The 17,558-nt window shown below is 48.6% G+C and overlaps 2 protein-coding genes across 2 annotated transcripts in view; one reads left to right on the top strand and one right to left on the bottom strand.

The window, feature by feature from the left end:
* Window positions 1–1,931: 1,931 nt before the first annotated feature.
* Window positions 1,932–15,728, bottom strand: C4H5orf52 (chromosome 4 C5orf52 homolog). The gene is made up of 3 exons (XM_003818993.5): window positions 12,830–15,728; window positions 9,477–9,585; window positions 1,932–4,828 (listed from the first exon to the last, which is right to left on the bottom strand). The coding sequence occupies exons 1-3, from the start codon at window positions 13,261–13,263 to the stop codon at window positions 4,670–4,672; spliced, it is 702 nt and encodes a 233-aa protein (XP_003819041.2). The 5' UTR covers window positions 13,264–15,728; the 3' UTR covers window positions 1,932–4,669.
* Window positions 13,177–17,558, top strand: part of SOX30 (SRY-box transcription factor 30) — a 47,639-nt gene continuing 43,257 nt past the window's right edge. Inside the window, exons 1-2 of the mRNA XM_024928976.3 lie at window positions 13,177–13,321; window positions 16,836–16,890. Of these exons, the coding sequence (XP_024784744.1) occupies window positions 16,839–16,890 (52 nt within the window). The 5' untranslated portion in view covers window positions 13,177–13,321; window positions 16,836–16,838. The remainder of the gene's footprint in view (window positions 13,322–16,835; window positions 16,891–17,558) is intronic.

Raw genomic sequence — 17,558 nt, 5'->3', positions numbered from 1 at the left:
ATACATAAAAATAAAGTTTTGCACGTAATTTATGAAGCCCATAAAAGGCATCTTAAGGGCCTGTACTCTTAGAACATTTCTGGAAGGACACACAGAAATGGTTATTGCTGTGGCCCTGGAGAGGAGGAGGGGAAATTTCCTTTATTGAATACCCTTTAAATGGAATTTTATATATAGTGCTTGTATTACGATTTTAAAGTTTTAAAAACTTGTTAGTTATTTTAAAGGAACTGCTGTTCTAACACTTTGGAGTGATCACAAACTCACATACCTTCAGGGGCCAGGGAGATTAAGTGCACTTGGGTTTAGGGAGATGGCAGTGGTGGGAGCTGCAGCTAACTGCAGCTTCCATACCACACCCAAAGTACTTTAATTCAATACCATGAGAAGCATAGTGTTTGATCAAACCAATGCCCTGCTATTGGTCCCAGGACTATTAATTAGTGACCTCTGCTTAGAGTGATAGTGACAAGTTTTATCTGAAAATCTTTCAGAGGAGTCAATGATTCCTTAGTGAAGTATGCAGAATCTCTAAAGCAATGAGGGGTTGGGGGGACCACCATGGAAATTACCTGAGAGCTCCAGAGAATATGGCTGGTTCTGCATAATGCAATTTGCAAAGAAAGGGTTATCCATCCAAGCCTCTGTTTTCCTGACGTGTCCAACCCCTGCCTGGTGGAAACTCCTAGTCTGATGGGAGATGGACAGAGTCTAGTCTTGGAAGGCAGAGCTCATGTCAGGGCAGGCCCTGAAAGGTCTGAGCTGAATTTCCTCAGGTAGAAATGAGGGGAAATCTATATTCCTTTCAGGGTGAACAGTAGAATCAAAAGTTCTGAGGTGGGCCAGGCATAGTGGCTCACACCTGTATTCCCAGCACTTTGGGAGGCCCAGGCAGGAGGATCACTTGAGGCCAGGAGTTCAAGACCAGCCTGGGCAACACAGTGAGACCCCTGTCTCTACAAGAAGTAAAAAAAATTAGTGGGGCATGGTGGCACATGCCTATAGTCCTAGTTAAGAGGCTGAGGTGGGAGGATCACTTGAGGCCAAGACTTCAAGACTGTGGTGAGCTATGATCATGCCACTGTACTCCAGCCTGGGCAATGAGAGGAAGAGGAGGGGAGGGGAGGGGAGGGAAGGGTGGGGGGAAGTGAGGAGGGGAGAGGGGGAGGGAGGGGTGGGGGGAAAGAAAGGAGGGAAGAAAAATGGAAGAAAGGAAGAACAAAAGGAAGAAAGGAAGGAAGGGAGGGAGGGAGGAAGGGAGGAAGAAAGTGAGTTCCAAGGTGGAAAATCAAGGGGCCTGTTTGGAGAAGTGAGAGAATTCATGGGATCTGGCTCATGGGAAGAAGTATGGGAAATCAGGTTGAAAAGGCAGGTTCCAGGGAATCAGGCCCTCCCAGCCCTCTAATATGACAAAGTTAAGGAAGAATTCTTCCTGGTGACCATTTCATTCTTGTGGAACGAGTGCACTCAGCCCCCCAGAAGTAACTGTGGAGGGCTTGGTTGGAACCCCAGTGACCAACCATTGCTCCTGACCAGGTTCCCAACAGGCACATGCTGGCTTGGGATGCTCCAAGGCCCCCTGGAGGATATGGATCTATCTCAACCCAATTTCCTCCTCCTAGGGGATTAACTGAACATGAGGGAAGAGAGCAGATCAATGCTCAGAAAGGGAATGTATGTTGCTCAGGGTCTCAGAGGAGACTGAGGAGTCATACAAGCTGAACTCCCACCTCTAGATTCTTATTCCAAGGCTCACTCCCCAGCACCAGGCTGCCTCTTGAAGTGTATGTGTCAACTCCAGGTACAACGCAACAATTACAATTCCCAACAGAACCCCCTTCTGATTCACCTACAAGATGCTAGGCCTTGGGCTAGGTTCTTGTCAAGCTAACTGGGTTCTCAGAACAAGCCTATAAGATAGGTACTACAATTATTCCCAGTTTCCAGATGAGGAAGGTGAAGCTCCAAGGGGCAAAATGACATTCTTCTGCAAGGCAGAGCCGAGATTCCAAATCAGAGCCATTTGACTGCAAAGATCGTGCACATCAGATAAAAGAAACCTCACTGAAGCAGGGAGGGACACACACAGCCTTCCAGGCTTGGGAACAGCATTTCCAGATGCCAAAGGATTGCACAGAGAAAATACTGTGCAAACCAGATTCTCCCCATAAAGCCCAAAGGAGGCATCCTGCCTTCAGCCAGAGGCACCAGACTCCAGCAGCTGATTCCTGTTTCAGCTGATTCCTGTTCTTCCTACTCCCCTCTCCACCACCCCGAGACTATTCAAATATAAGCTTTGGCTGGGTGCAGTTGTTCACACCTGTAATCCCAGTACTTTGGGAGGCTGAGGCGGGCAGGTCACCTGAGGTCAGGAGTTCAAGACCAGCCTGGCCAACATGGTGAAACCCTGTCTCTACACAAATACAAAAAAAAAAAAAAAAAGCTGGGCATGATGATGGGTACCTGTAATCCCAGCTATTGGGAGGCTGAGGCAGGAGAATCGCTTGAACCCAGGAGGCGGAGGTTGCAGTGAGCTGAGGATCGCGCCTTCATGAAAGCAGAGGATTTGAGTCTGTTTTGTTCACTAATGATTTCCAGCACCTACAAGAGTGCCTGGTATGTATAAGGAGCTATTAATAAATAAACATGTGTTGGATGATGTGGAAGGTGAATGTTTTTTAACTATAGGGAGTTTTTGTTTGTTTGTTTTTTGAGATAGGGTTTCCGCTCTCTAACCCAGGTTGAAGTGCAGTGGTGTGATCTTGGCTCACTGCAGCTTTGACCTTCTGGGCTCAAGTAATCCTCCCACTTCAGCTTCCCGAGTAGCTGGGAGTACAGGCATGCGCCACCACACCAGGCTGATTTTTCATTTTATTTTTTATTTTTTGTAGAGACAGGGTCTCACTACGTTGCCCAGGTTGGTCCCAAACTCCTGGCCTCAAGTGATCCTCCCACCTGGACCTCCCAAAGTGCTTGGATTACAGGCATGAACCACTGCGCCTGGCCAAACTTAAGACTATCGCACAAAGCTCCTGTATAGGGGTACTTCCATTAGCTGGAAGACCCAACTTGAATGACAGTGGCTTGGTGACAGAAGCTTTGAAAATGCTCCTGGATGAGCAGACTGGATAAGGAATACCACTGGGAATCACTTTGTAAAGTGATTAGTCAAGTTAAACTCTCCCTGAGTGATCATTTTGATAAGCCTGGACTTTCTTGCTTTGCTCAGAGCAGGATTTGTTTCCTTCCACGCAGCAGACATTCGTGAAGCATTATGTGTGCAAAGCTCTGTGCCACATCTCAGGATCTGAGAAATGGAAGGAAGTGCAGAAATCACCCACCAGCCCCACCATTCCTGAAGAGCAAGTGGGAGAGCTGAAACCCAGAGAGAGGTTACTGAGGGAGGCAGGAGGTCCCAGTCCAAGGCCTGCCCCTGGCTCTGTCCCCTCGGCCCTCATAGGTCTGCAGACTTTCAAAGTCAGCAGTTGGACCAGAATTTTAATAGGCAGAGTAACACTTCTGACTTAACAAAGCGCTGGGCTGGAAAGTGTTCCTGCTAGGGGTCTCCAGGAATTAAATGACTTTGGTGGCCATGCACGGTGGCTCATGCCTGTAATACCAGCACTTTGGAAGGTCAAGAAGGGAGGATCACCTGAGGTCAGGAGTTCGAGATCAGCCTGGCCAACATGGCGAAAACCCTTCTCTACTAAAAATACAAAAGTTAGCCAGGTGTGGAGGCGCATGCCTTTAATCCTAGCTACTCAGGAAGCTGAGGCATGAAAATCACTCGAACCTGGAAGGCGGAGGTTGCAGTGAGCCGAGATTGCACCACTGCACTCCAGCCTAGGTGATAGAGTGAGACTCCATCTCAAAAAAAAAGAAAAAGAAAAAAATGCCATGTAGGAAATGACATACAGATAGCCTTGAAGGATGAAGAGAGAGCTAAAGGGGCATTCCAGATGAAGGATCTTCGCAGATAAAGCTACAGTGTGGGGACTATCCAGGTGTAGTCTGGAGAGCAGGCAGAACAGGGAGTGGGGACCACTGGAAGGCTGCTGGAGCCATCATAGTGAGAACCACTGGAAATGATGAGCCCTGGGCTCAGCACTTTACATCCTCATGCTAGACCTTGGAGGTAGGTTCCCTTACTACTACCACATTCTTTCAGATAAGGAAATGGAGGTCCAAGGAGGTGACAAGGTCACAAGGCTGACTGGTGGTAGAAATAGCACTTAAGCCAGGTCCTTCTGATGCCTCCCCCTGACCTCCTTACCACTGGAATGCCAGGCAGTGGCATTACTGAGGCCTTCCATCTAAGGTACCACTGTCCCAGCACACTTGGCCTGGCATGTCACCTCAGACATGTGGGCACCGAGAGGTCAATCTTTGCCTTAAGCATGGAAGCTAGCTTGATCCCACCTTTTTGAGTTGAGCATCTATGAGACTATCAGGACCTCCTTCACCAGAATAGAGGGGATGCATTGGCAAGGAGTATGAGGATTGCTGAGGATTTGTTATGCTCCGCTGTCTGCTGGTTTCTGTTTATTGTTCTACAGCTGTGTAGGTTGTAGTTACTAGTTCTCCTCGGGTCACACTGGTGTCATCGTGACCCTGGGGCAGATCCCTTTGCCAGAACTAGGGTGGTTGGCCTTTCTTGGGAGACTGGAGTTTAAACTGGTGGTGGTATCCCGAAGGTTAAGTACCGGTCGCTGTTCACGGATTCCTCTCTCCATCGCCCCAGCTTTCTGAGCTGCTCTGTCATGAACTTTTTTTTCAGGTGTTCATAGTAGTGGCTGATCTTTTTCTTGGTCTTCTCTAAAGCGCTCACCTTACAAAAAAGAGACATGAGGTTAGGATCAAGATCCTAAAGAGGTGAGATTAGGATTACTTCACAGCAGGGCAGGCATCTGTGCTACTGATGGGGGAGTGAGAAAAGTGTCAGCTGGACCCTATGTACATTCCATATACTTTGACTCACAGAGAGCCTATTTCTCTATTTGTAAAAAGCATGCATTAAGCTAGATAACTCCAAGGACTGGCGCAGTGGCTCACGCCTGTAATCCCAACATTCTGGGAGGCCAAGGAGGGTGGATCACTTGAAGTCAGGAGTTTGAGAGCAGCCTGGCCAACAAGATGAAACCCTGTCTCCACTGAAAATACAAAGATTAGCCAAGCATGGTGGTAGGCACCTGTAATCCCAGCTACTCGGGAGGCTGAGGCAGAAGAGTTGCTTGAACCCAGGAGGTGGAGGCTGCAGTAAGCCGAGACTGCACCACAGCACTATAGCCTGGACAACAGAGTGAGACTCTGTCTTACACTGAATTCTACTTATTTCTTCTATTGTATAACTTCTGTCCTGTCCCCCAAAAGGCGGTAAGGTGTGGGAAGCCAACATCCTATGTCTTATTCATTTACTCCAATGAGCTAGCTACAGGAGAGGATACTAAGAAAAACTGCCACAGGTCTTCACAGTAACTCCAATGTAGTCAGGAGGTAAGACACATGCCCAAATATTTCTTTTCTTTTTTTTTTTTTTTGAGATGGAGTCTCGCACTGTCACCCAGGCTGGAGTGCAGTGGCGCGATCTCAGCTCACTGCAAGCTCCGCCTCCCGGGTTCACGCCATTCTCCTGCCTCAGCCTCCCGAGTAGCTGGGACTACATGGGCCCGCCACCACACCCAGCTAATTTTTTGTATTTTTAGTAGAGATGGGGTTTCACCATGTTAGCCAGGATGGTCTCGATCTCCTGACCTCGTGATCCGCCTGCTTCGGCCTCCCAAAGTGCTGAGATTACAGGCGTGAACCACCGTGCCTGGCCCACATGCCCAAATATTTCTAAGAGAGAAAGTGATCCACTTCCAAAAGAAGCACAGAGTTCAAGGAAGGGAGATATCACGACAAATTTCACTTGGCTGGGCGCTGTGGCTCACATCTGTAATCCCAGCACTTTAGGGGGCCAAGGCAGGTGGCTCACTTGAGGCCAGGAGTTTGAGATCAGCCTGGCCAACATGGGGAAACCCCATCTCTACTCAAAATACAAAAAAAACCTAGCTGGGTGTGGTGGCATGCGCCTGTAATCCCAGCTACTCAGGAGGCTAAGGCACAAGAATCGCTTGAACCCAGGAGGCAGAGGTTGCATTGAGCCGAGATTGTGCCACTGCACTCCAGCCTGGGTGACAGAGCGAGACTCTGTCTCAGAAAAGAAAAGAAAAGCTACCCAGAGAAGTTAGCATATAAACTGAGGCTAGGTTTTGAAGGATGGGGAGGTTTGGGGCATGTAGAAACAATGTGGTGGGTGGTGATCCTGGGAATGTACGTTTTTTAACAAGCCCTCCAGGGGATTCTGATAAGCACTAACATTATCTGAAGACCTAGCACAAGGTTAAGCAAAGGACTTCTTCATAAAGGCCAGTCAATATTGACATGATTACTTGACATGAGGAATTAAAGAGGGAGGGTGGGCACTAAATGTCATAGTTCAAGTCCGTGTTCTCCAAACCTGGCTGAGCATCAGAAGCGTTTCAGTTGCTTGATAGAAACGTAGGCCCCAAGGATTCTTGCTTAATAGGGTTTGGATGGGGGCCAGCAATCTCCACTTTTGTCATGCACCTGAGATTATTCTGATCCAGCCCCATTACCAAGTGGCTGCTATTACCACCATTTTCTTTTTTTCTTTTTTTTTTTTTTTTTTGAGACAGGGTCTCACTCTATTGCCCAGGCTAGAGAGAGTGCAGTGGCACAATCTTAGTTAACTGCAACCTCCACATCTTGGGTTCAAGCGATTCTTGTGCCTCAGCCTTCCAAGTATCTGAGATTACAGGCTTGAGCCACCACACCAGGTTAATTTTTGTATTTTTAGTAGAGACAGGGTTTCACCATGTTGGCCAGGCTGGTCTCAAACTCCCGACCTCAAGTGAGGCACCTGCCTCAGCCTCCCAAAGTGCTGGGCTTACAGGTGTGAGCCACTGTGCCCAACCTTATTACCACCATTTTCTTTTCTTTTTTTTTTTTGAGAGGGAGTTTCACTCTTGTTGCCCAGACTGGAGTGCAATTATACGATATTGGCTCATCGCAACCTCGGCCTCCCAGGTTCAAGCAATTCTCCTGCCTCAGCCTCCCAAGTAGCTGGGATTACAGGCATGTGCCACCACACCTGGCTAGTTTTCTATTTTTAGTAGAGAGGGGTTTCTCCATGTTGGTCAGGCTGGTCTCGAACTCCCAACCTCAGGTGATCTGCCTGCCTCGGCCTTCCAAAGTGCGTGAGCCACCACCCTGGCTTACCACCATTTTCTAGTCCACCCCATGACAGTAGGCTTTTTGGCCTCTCTCAACTAGTGATTTTACCTTGAGTATGACTCTTACCAATCAGGGTTTCTCAACCTTGACACTACTGACATTTTGAGCTAGGCAGTGTGTGGTGGAGGGCTGTCCCATACACTGCGGGATATTCAGCAGTGTCCGTGGCCTCTACCTACTAAATACAGAAAGCCACAAAGGGCTGGGCATGGTGGAGCATGCCTATAATGCCAGCACTTTGGGAAGCAGAGATGGGCAGATCACTTGAGCCCAGGAGTTTGAGGCCAGCCTGGGCAATACGGTGAAACCCCGTTTCTATTAAAAGTGCAAAACATTAGCTGGGCATGATGGCACGTGCCTGTAATCCTAGCAACCTGGGAGGCTGAGGTGGGAGGATTGTTTGAACTCAGGAGGTTGAGGCTACAGCAAGCTGTGATCATGCCACTGCCCTCCAGCCTGAGCAAAAGAGTGAGACCCTGTCTCAAAAAAAAAAAAGAAAGAAAAAAGAAAAAAAAAGGAAATAAAAAAAAGGGGATACAAAGATGATGAGAGAGAACGGAAGACATACCTGGTGGTAGTACAGCCCCTGGCTACTTTCCCCAAAAACATTGGCGACTCTGCCCTATCCATCCTTGATTATGTAAACCCAACTTCTCTATCTTGCTCGAACTAGTTCAAGTTCAGTTTACGTTACCTGCAACTGAGAGGATCTTAATAGATCCTATTTTACAAATGAGAAAGCAGAGTCTGGAGGAAGTGTAATTCACACAGGGTCACACAAAGCTGGCTTGCCCATCTATTTCCACTACACCACACTCATGGAAGTGTAGCAGAAAGAGAAATGCCCAGGTCCCTACTCTTCTTTTGGTGTTTGTGACCTTCAAGAGGATCTGGCACCATCTCTTAAGGATCTCCAATTGTTTTTAATGTTAGAATCTTGTGGGCCCATCCAGACTTGACCCTGGAACATGGAGGGAAGCTCAAAAGAGTCAAGAAGCGGGCAGCAGCTGGGCGTGGTGGCTCACTCCTGTAATCCCCGCACTTTGGGAGTCTGAGGTGGGTGGATCACCTGAGGTCAGGAGTTTGAGACCAGCCTGGCCAACATGGTGAAACCCCGTCTCTACTAATAAAACAAAAATTAGACGGGCGTAGTGGTGCATGCCTGTAATTCCAGCTACTTGGGAGGGTGAGGCAGGAGAATTGCTTAACCGGGGAGGTAGAGGTTGCAGTGAGTTGAGATAGTGCCACTGCACTCCAGCCTGGACAACAGGAATGAAACTCTGTCTCAAAAAAGAAAAGAAGGTGGCAGCAGCTCAACCCTGGGCACCCTGCTCTGCTTGAAAGAATGAGTGTGTTCCTGGAGTCCATCTTGTTCACTTGTCTCTTCCTAGCGCCCAACACAGTACCTGTCCCAAGCAGGCCCTAAGGACAGGTTTAATGAATCCATCAATCCGGGTCTATGGGAACAGTGGGGTGACAGCACTCAGGATTTCGAGTAAGCAGGTGAAACTCTACCTGTCCATAGCAAAAAGTGGGAGAAGAGCCTCAGTTCTCATCTGGAAAATGGGGATAATCCCCAAAGGAAAAAATTGACAAGATGGTGTTGAGGCCCCTTCAAACTCTAGGACCCAGACTTTGGTTTTCTGTTTGTTTGTTTGTTTGTTTGTTTTTTGAGATGGAGTCTTGCTCTGTTGCCACACACCTGGCTGCCACCACACCTGGCTAATTTTTGTATTTTTAGTAGAGACAGGATTTCACCATATTGGCCAGGCTGGTCTCGAATTCCTGACCTCAAGTGATCCTCCTGCCTCAGCCTCCCAAAGTGCTGGGATTAGAGGTATGAGCCACTGCGTGTGGCCTAGGACCCAAGACTTTGTATGGGAGAAAATAAGAATCCATTCATGGATTCCCTAAATAGAGAGATAATGTGCTTTCAGAAAAAAAGACCCAAGAGACATGGAGTCTTTCTCTCTGGCTCCCTTAGCCCAGGAACAGGTGCGACACCTTGCGCAAGTCAGTAACCCCGAGTATCAATTGCCTCCTCTGTAAAATGGGGCCTGCCTTAGAGCACCTTGATGACTCCCTATCACCTCTATGATATCCCAGCATATAGGGAGAATGAAATGAATATGGGTCAAGCCACTAACACCCTCTAATGCAAAAGCTTGTGGCTACTTTACCTCCATCTCATAGATTCGTTGTGCGATGCGGTTATCATGAATAATCACCCGAGATAAATGGCTCTTGGGTAAAGTTTTTTTCATCGCTGCTTCACTGGAATTCATTAAGCTGGAGCAGGGAGGGAAAGGTGGCACAGGTTACAGACGATTGGGGCCTGGGCCAGAGCACATTTGATGGGGTCCTGAGGGAGTGGCTGAGGCTTCTCCGGGTTTCTTGGGACAAGTGCAGCTCTGCCATAATTTTCAGAAGAACAGGGGAGTAACCACAGTTTCTTGTTGTGGAAAAGGTATGCTGAAGGGGTATTTCATGGATACCCAGAAGAAAAGCCATTCTGAGGATGTAAAATGGCCCAGTGCAGTCCACAAGAGAAGGGTTATCAGGAACTCAGAACCATCCTCAGAAGCAGTCACCCTTTTTGTGTTTTTTGTTTTTTTGAGACGGAGTTTCACTCTGCCTCCCAGGCTGGAGTGTGGTGGTGCAATCTTGGCTTACTGCAAACTCCACCTCCAGTTCAAGCAATTCTCCTGCCTCGGCCTCCTGAGTAGCTGGGACTACAGGCACTCGCCACCATGCCTGGCTAATTTTTGTACTTTTAGTAGAGACGGGGTTTCACCATGTTGGACAGGCTGGGTTCAAACTCCTGACCTCAAGAGATACACCTACCTCAGCCTCCCAAAGTGCTGGGATTACAGGCAAGTGCCACCACGCCCACCCAGCCAAAAGCAGTCATCTTGATTATCCTTCTTAAGGATGAAATGGTGAGAGGAGTCTTAGAGGAGAGGAGTAAAGTTGTAGGGTAGGATTCAGAAGGATGAATCTGGGAGGTGTTTAGCTGGGGGGCACTTGCTCTAGAGCATATGCCTCAAGGGGATCTGGGAGGTGGGGGGTTGGGGTAGTATAAATCAGAGCAGGGAGAAATGCAAATGAAAAGCTTGGACAGGTGTTAGGCTGGTTAACAGGGAAATTCTGGAAGAAAGTTTGGGGAGTTTAGAAAAGTGAAGGAGGTATGGGGTGGCTAGGGGTTTTAGGAGACTCTGAAAGGTGAGAGGTGAAAGATGGGTTGGGGTGGGGTAGAATGGAGCCAAGTACTCCAGGTGAAAATACAACAATTTGGTCAAAATGAGAAAATGGTGAAAAGTGGATACACTTCCAGGCACTGAGTTTTCACTTTTTGATAATTTGGTTACACCACGAAGTAGTCTTATGAACATATACCTTTAAATGGTTTTGTCCATTTAAAAATAATTGTTCAGGACCGGGCAAGTTGACTCACGCCTGTAGTCCCAGCACTTTGGGAGGCTGAAGCAGGCGAATCACTTGGAAGTCAGGAGTTCCAGAACAGCCTGGCAAAGATGGTGAAACCCCATCTCTGCTAAAAATACAAAAATTAGCTGGGCGTGGTGGTGAGCGCCTGTAATCCCAGCTACTCGGGAGGCTGGGGCAGGAGAATCACATGAACCCAGGAGGCGGAGGTTGCAGTGAACTACTGTACCACTGTACTCCAGCCTGGGCAACAGAGTGAGACTCCGTCTCAAAAAAAAAAAAATTGTTCATATTTTCTTTCTAAAATGTGGAAACAAAATGTACAATATTGAATAAATTTTGGTATGTCATAAAATAAAATACATGTAATTGTGTATGAAACATAGACACGGGTGGTGCATTAGATGGGAGAAGAAAGCAGGTTACTAGAAACTGAACTTTTTGTGATGTATTGTTTTTTAAGTTTAAGTATGTTGTCATATATATATTATATATGAATGAAGCCTGAACAAAATGCACCAAAATGTTAACGGTGATTGTCCCTAGCCAATCATGCTGCTAGTCTGTCTTATTTTTCTTATTTTATTTTATTTTATTTTTATTTCTTTGAGATGGGATCTCACTCTGTCGCCCATGTTGGAGTGCAGTGGCGCAATCTCCGCTCAATGCAACCTCTGCCTCCCAGGCTCAAGCAATCCTCCCACCTCAGGCTCCCGAGTAACTGGGACCACAGGCCAGCCACCATGCCCGGCTAATTTTTTGCATTTTTGGTAGAGACAGGGTTTCGCCATGTTGACCTGGCTGGTCTCGAACTCCTGAGCTCAGGCGATCCACCCTCCTCAGCCTCCCAAAGTGGTGGGATTACAGGCATGAGCCACTGCACCTGGCCTTATTTATCCATAAGTGTATGCTACTTTTATAATTAGGACAAAAAAGACAACTGTGGAAGGGTGAAACATTTTGAAGGACTAGAATTTTTTTCTAACTGATGCCGGGTGCAGTGGCTCACACCTGTAATCCCAGCACTTTGGGAGGCAGAGGCAGGCAGATCACCTGAGGTCAGGAGTTCCAGACCAGACTGGCCAACATGGTGAAACCCCGTCTCCACTAATAATACAAAAATTAGCCGAGCATGGTGGTGCACGCCTGTAATCCCAGCTACTCAGGAGGCTGAGGCAGGAGAATCGCAATTCATTTTCAGCCAATTTGGAACCCGGAGTGTCGTGTATGTTTTTAGATTTACAAACTAATATGAACAATCCAGTTTCCCAGTCTCCCATTTACATTTTTCTGACCTATGCACAGCCTAGGTATGAGGTGATGGAAAAGGCTGGTTTAGAGATCAAGATGCTCAAACACAAAAGTCCCCCAAATCCTGGTTTTTTGTTGTTGTTGTTTAAAAAAAAAATCCCTAAAACATTTAAGGACACATAAAACTCTTCACCCACTCAGTGGGTGCACCAAATTTACCAATACTAGAAGGGGAAGAGGGTGGCAACGACTGGAAATATTCCCTTTCAAGTAATAAAGGTCATTTTGAACCAAATTGCTTTCCACCTCAAGTTCTCCATGGACAGGGGCCTGAAGGATGCAGTGAGGGGGGTTTGTGGAATGGAAAGGAGCGCGGGTAATTGGGGGTTGTGAGGATCCGGGCCAGGCAGAGGGAACTGGGGTTTTTTCCAGGACCACCGGGGAACAGAGAGGCTGAGAAGGGGCGTATGAGAGGGATTCGAACTTGGGAGGACCTGGGCCTCGCCAGGCTCTAAGAGTCAGGGCTCACCCCCCTAGGGCGCTGCGGCCACACGTTGTCATGCCTGGGGGACTGACGGGCCGGGGCCGATTCTGAGAAAATGTCAGTGGAGATGGGGATTCCAGGTTCTCTCGGGATTCCGGGGCGAGGGAGTTCGGGCTCCGGGGAATCCGAAGAGCTAGACTGGGAAGGTGCTGGTGCCCGGGGCTACGAGAAATCGACTATCCTGGGGTGTGAAAAAGGGCCGGGGTCCGGCTAAGGGGAGCGCGAGTCCCAAAGAGTTAGGGTTCCCTCGCGGGTCCGAGGGTCTGACGAACGCTCTGGGCATGCGGGCCACACCTGAACAGCACCGGCTGCTGCGCGGACCTCGGCCGCGGAAAGCAGATCTGCGGCTGACCCCCTACGCCGATTTCTGGGCGGCGGCCGAGTCTATCGCGCTGGTAGTTCGAACCCGAGGTGGCGCTGGAACTGGTGGTCGCCTGGGCGGCGGTCCCGCCGATCGTGGAGGATCCCTGGTCACAGGTGACCGAGGGCCTAGTCGGCTGTGTCATTGCGGCTTCCCTGTTGGAGAAAGAGTTGGAAACTGGAGGCTGGTTGCCAGCCCACCTAGGTGGGCGCGCGCTGACGCGGAGTGAGTCCCTGGGCGGAGCCCTGAACCGAGCGCGGCGCGTTGCCTGGGAGACACATATTGGCTGCGGGGAAGGGGACGGGGGCTGTTGGACGTGCGCGCAGAGTCCGGAGGCCACGGACGCGGTAATATTGTCCCTCGGCATCCGCCGTGGTGAGACCCGGCGCGTTGCTGTGAAGACGGACGGGTCTGGAAGAAGTGGGGTGCGGTGAGCTGAGCAGACCTTTTCCGCTTCGACGCGGGGACTGCAGTGACCCCGGCTTGCTGGCGGGGCGGGTAACGGGTTGAGCCAGGGTGGGGCTGCTCAGGGGCGTGGAGCTGAGGTCTGAAGACCCAGCACAGGCGATTCCTTTCTGCGACGAGACAATTGCTATGGAAACCAAAGTGCTGGGCCAGCGGGGATTGAGGCTCCAGGATCAAGACTGGTGTCTTTCCGGAAGACCCTTGGCTAAGGCTTCGCGGAGCGGCTGCTTCCTGAGTGAATCCGCCACTCTCCTGCGGGGTCTTGACACCGAGCAGGCGAAGAAGCCTATTCCAATGCCAGCTCCCCCGGGAAACCTACCTGGCCCACCCCTATAAGTGGTGCCTCGCTCTCGTTAACTCTTAGACTTTGTTCCACGTTTATAACCTAATATTTCGGTAACGCCCCGCGGTGTTTGTTTACTTTTCCCACACATAATGGACCAGAAAGACTTGCTTCCTGACTTTGCTTTATGACTCTGAACAAGTCATTTTTCCCACTGGGTCTCACTTCCCTCTTGTGTAAAATGGAAATATTAACTCTAGATGCCGGTCTGGTTAGGTTTGAAGATCGAACCAGATGAGGGAAGCCAAAGACTTCATAGGCTGTTAAGTGGTGAAACTGAACTGCTAACGAGTAGCTATTTTTTTCTCCCCTCCCTCTCCCTCAAGCTAAAAGTTCTTCAGATTTCTTGTGATTTCTTCAGGCGGTCTTGGGACTCCCTAGCCTCCGACCTGGAATAGATCTCTCTTCACACTTCACTTCCACAGAGCCCTTCATTTTAACTTCCCTATCCAAAGCAAGAAAAATAGTTATCATTTTTAGAGGGCTTACTCTGTGCCAAGCCCTGATAAAACTCTTTACCTGGATTATCTCATTAAATTTCACAACATCCTTTTAAGGTAGCCACTGTTATCCTCTTTTTAAGCTCTGTCTGCCTGTAATTGCCTATTTAATGTCTGTTTCCCCCACTAGACTTTGAGCTCTGAAAAAAGGGGCCATGACTGTCTTGTACATTTCAGTATCTCTAACACCTAATATAGTGCCTGATAAATATTTCTTAACTAGCATGAAAATGACTGACCCTCCTCCTATCACTACCCTTACCCTCAAGAGCATTGTCTCTCCTGCAGACTTTTAGTTGCTGTGATGAACAGCACATTCCTTTATTCCCATTACTCACTGGTTTGAGGGGCCATCAGTTCACTTCTCTCTGGATTATCAGATGATGAGGATCCAGAACATCCCTTAGCATTTAGGCTTCCACCTGGGTTCAGGAGGCTTTTTCCTTGCCCTTCATATAGTCTCTAGAACAAGGCAGCCCTAGCTGCCCTTCCTGGGGTGAGCCTGATGCATTTGAGTCTAGGGCGTTGGCAGGTAGGATTTACCTATACAATCTTTGGCTATTCTCTTTAGTAGCCTCAGAACCACCCCCATCCCCACTCAGCCTGTTCCTGGAATTCTACAGAAAAATGGCCAGGCTGGGTGCCATGGCTCATGCCTGTAATCCCTGCACTTTGTGAGGCTAAGGCGGGCGGATCGTTTGAGGTCAGGAGTTTTCAAGACCAACCTGGTCAGCATAATGAAACCTCGTTTATACTAAAAATAAAAAAATTAGTCGGGCGTGGTAGCGCCCACCTGTAATGCCAGCCACTAGGGAGGCTGAGGCACGAGAATCAGTCGAACCCGGGAGGCGGAGGTTGCAGTGAGCCAAGATTGTGCCACTGCACTTCCAGCCTGGGCGACAGAGAAATACTTTGTCTCAGATAAATAAATAAATAAATAAATAAATAAATAAATAAATAAAATTGATGGGCGCGGTGGCTCACACCTGTAATCCCAACTCTTTGGGAGATCGGGGAGAGCAGATCACTAGAGGTCAGGAGTTTAATACCAGCCTGGCCAAAATGGTGAAACCCCATCTCTACAAAAATTAGCCGAGTGTGGTGGTGCCTGCCTACAATCCCAGCTACTCAGGAGGCAGAGGCAGGAGAATCACTTGAATCCAAGAGGCAGAGGTTGCAGTGAGCCGAGATAGTGCCACTGCACTCTAGCCTGGACTACAGAGTAAAGACTCTGTCTCAAAAAATTAATTAATTAATTAATAAAAATAAATTAATTAAATGACTTTGCCTTCCTCCCCAATCCCAGCACCCAGGCATTGTGCCTTGCAGCAGATCCTAGCTGAGCTTTTAAGCACAAACCTCTGCTGACCCCTTTTGGTCTCTGTGGGATCTGCCCTAGTCTAGCAGCCAGGGCCCCAGGTGCACATTTGGCACCTTTTGGCCTTGTGACCTCACCTGTCAAAATGCTTTCCCACCATTTATCTCATGGGGTCCTCTCTACAATCCTGGGAAGTGAGGAAAGCCGGGATTCCCATTCTCACTTTACAAATGAGCAGCAGGATCCTGGGATCCAGTACCAAATCTACCACTAATTCCTTACCTTACCTTGGCAAGTCACCTTCCTACTCCCAGGCTCAGTCACCCATCGATGAAATAGGAGGGGCGATCTGCACAAGACAGCTATATGGTCTCTTCCACCTCCCCAACCTCTCAGAGTGGAGAGGTAACTTGCCCAAGATCAGAGTGAACCAGAGCTGAAGCACTCCCAGTCTGCAGGTCCCCATCACTGATCAGGAAAAGCCAGAGGTGTCACAGCAAAGAAGAAAACCCGTTCTTCCACCTTTATGTTCTGATTGTGTGTTCAAGGGCCACATAGATAGGTGAGTGGATGGATGGATGGATGGATGGACGGATGGATGAGTGGTTGGATGGATGAGTGGATGGATGGATGGATGAGTGGATGAATGGATGGATTGGTGAGTGAATGGATGAATGGATGGATGGATGAGACAGATATGTCAGAACTTTGGGATCACTCTTAGCAGCAACTTCAGCAGCTACCTACCTCCCCCTGCTCCCTGACAAGTTACCCATCTGATTCCAGCTGGCTAACCCTTTGGCAGGATCCTCTGGACCCACCAAATTCTGAATCCTTCACATTCTGAAATCACTGCCCCTGCCTGACAGCCTGGAGCTAGGACCTGCAGTGTGGGGAATAAGTCTTCATCCCAGGCTTCCTTCTTGACATGTTATCAACCACTGTCCTCAACAGCTACAGCCGTAGGAGAAGAGTCAGTGGCCAGGGACCATAAACGAAGGCTGCAAACATGGGCATCCCTCACAGAGCAGTTCCTTTGGCCAATAATGGCTGAAATAAACTCTGTGCTCATAATGAAGCTGAGAATCACTGGGGCGGCAGCCTGGCATGGGAAGAGCACGCCCTGTGCATCGTATGGCCTGGTTCACATCTGACATTAAGTTCCTCCACCTCTCTGTGCCTTGGTTTTCTTGGCTGTAAGATAGGTGTGATGCCTGACAAGTGTTGTTGTGGGGAATGAATGAGGTAAGATATAAAATGCCTTGCAGGTCATAGGTGCTCAGTAAACAGAAGTTCCCTTCTTTTTGTTCCAGGTCATGGAGAAATGTTGTAGGGGGAAGGAACAAAGTCTACTGTGCATCCAGCAAGGTTTGTATGTGTGTGTGTGTGTGTGTGTGTGTGTGTGTGTGTGTGTGTGTGTATGTATGTATGTATGTATGTATGTATGTATTCTGAGATGGAGTCTCGCTCTGTCGCCCAGGCTGGAGGGCAGTGGCATGATATCAGGTCACTGCAGCCTCTGCGACCTGGGTTCAAATGGTTCTCCTGCCTCAGCCTCCAGAGTAAAGTAGCTGGGATTACAGGGGCCTGCCACCACACCCGGCTAATTTTTGTATTTTTAGAAGAGACAGGGTTTCACCATGTTGGCCAGGCTGTTCTCAAATTCCTGACCGCAGGTGATTCCATCCACCTTGGCCTCCCAAAGTGCTGGGATTACAGGCATGAACCACCGTACCCAGCCTCAAGGTTTTTAAACTGGTTTTTCCAAGTACTCCAAAGCAGTGCAATGCATTTGGTGGGGGAATGAAGGGAGGGGAAATGAAATGTATTTTCAACAAGAAATGAAGTTGTGTTCAAACATACTTAATCTCTTTAAGAGATAGTACTTTTCATCTGTCCACTGCCACCATCATAGAACTTCAGGCACAATGAATACTCCACAGAGATTTTCCAGTGACAAGCTGAGCTCATCTCTTTATTTCATAGGAGTCTGGGGCAGCAGTCAGGACTCCTACGTCCCATCCCTCCACTTCTTG

This window comes from Pan paniscus, chromosome 4 (genome assembly GCF_029289425.2).
Source record: "Pan paniscus chromosome 4, NHGRI_mPanPan1-v2.0_pri, whole genome shotgun sequence".
In the NCBI taxonomy this organism is placed as follows: Eukaryota; Metazoa; Chordata; class Mammalia; order Primates; family Hominidae; genus Pan; species Pan paniscus.
Note: the sequence above shows the minus strand (reverse complement) of the source record. Positions and strands in the feature narration are given on the sequence as shown.

Coding starts and splice junctions, on each gene's coding strand:
- C4H5orf52 (XM_003818993.5), bottom strand. CDS start 13,263: ATGCCGAGGGACAATATTACCGCGTCCGTGGCCTCCGGACTCTGCGCG. Junction 9,586..12,829: donor CAGCAGCCGGTGCTGTTCAG/GTGTGGCCCGCA, acceptor TCCCTGCTCCAG/CTTAATGAATTCCAGTGAAG. Junction 4,829..9,476: donor AACGAATCTATGAGATGGAG/GTAAAGTAGCCA, acceptor CTTTTTTGTAAG/GTGAGCGCTTTAGAGAAGAC.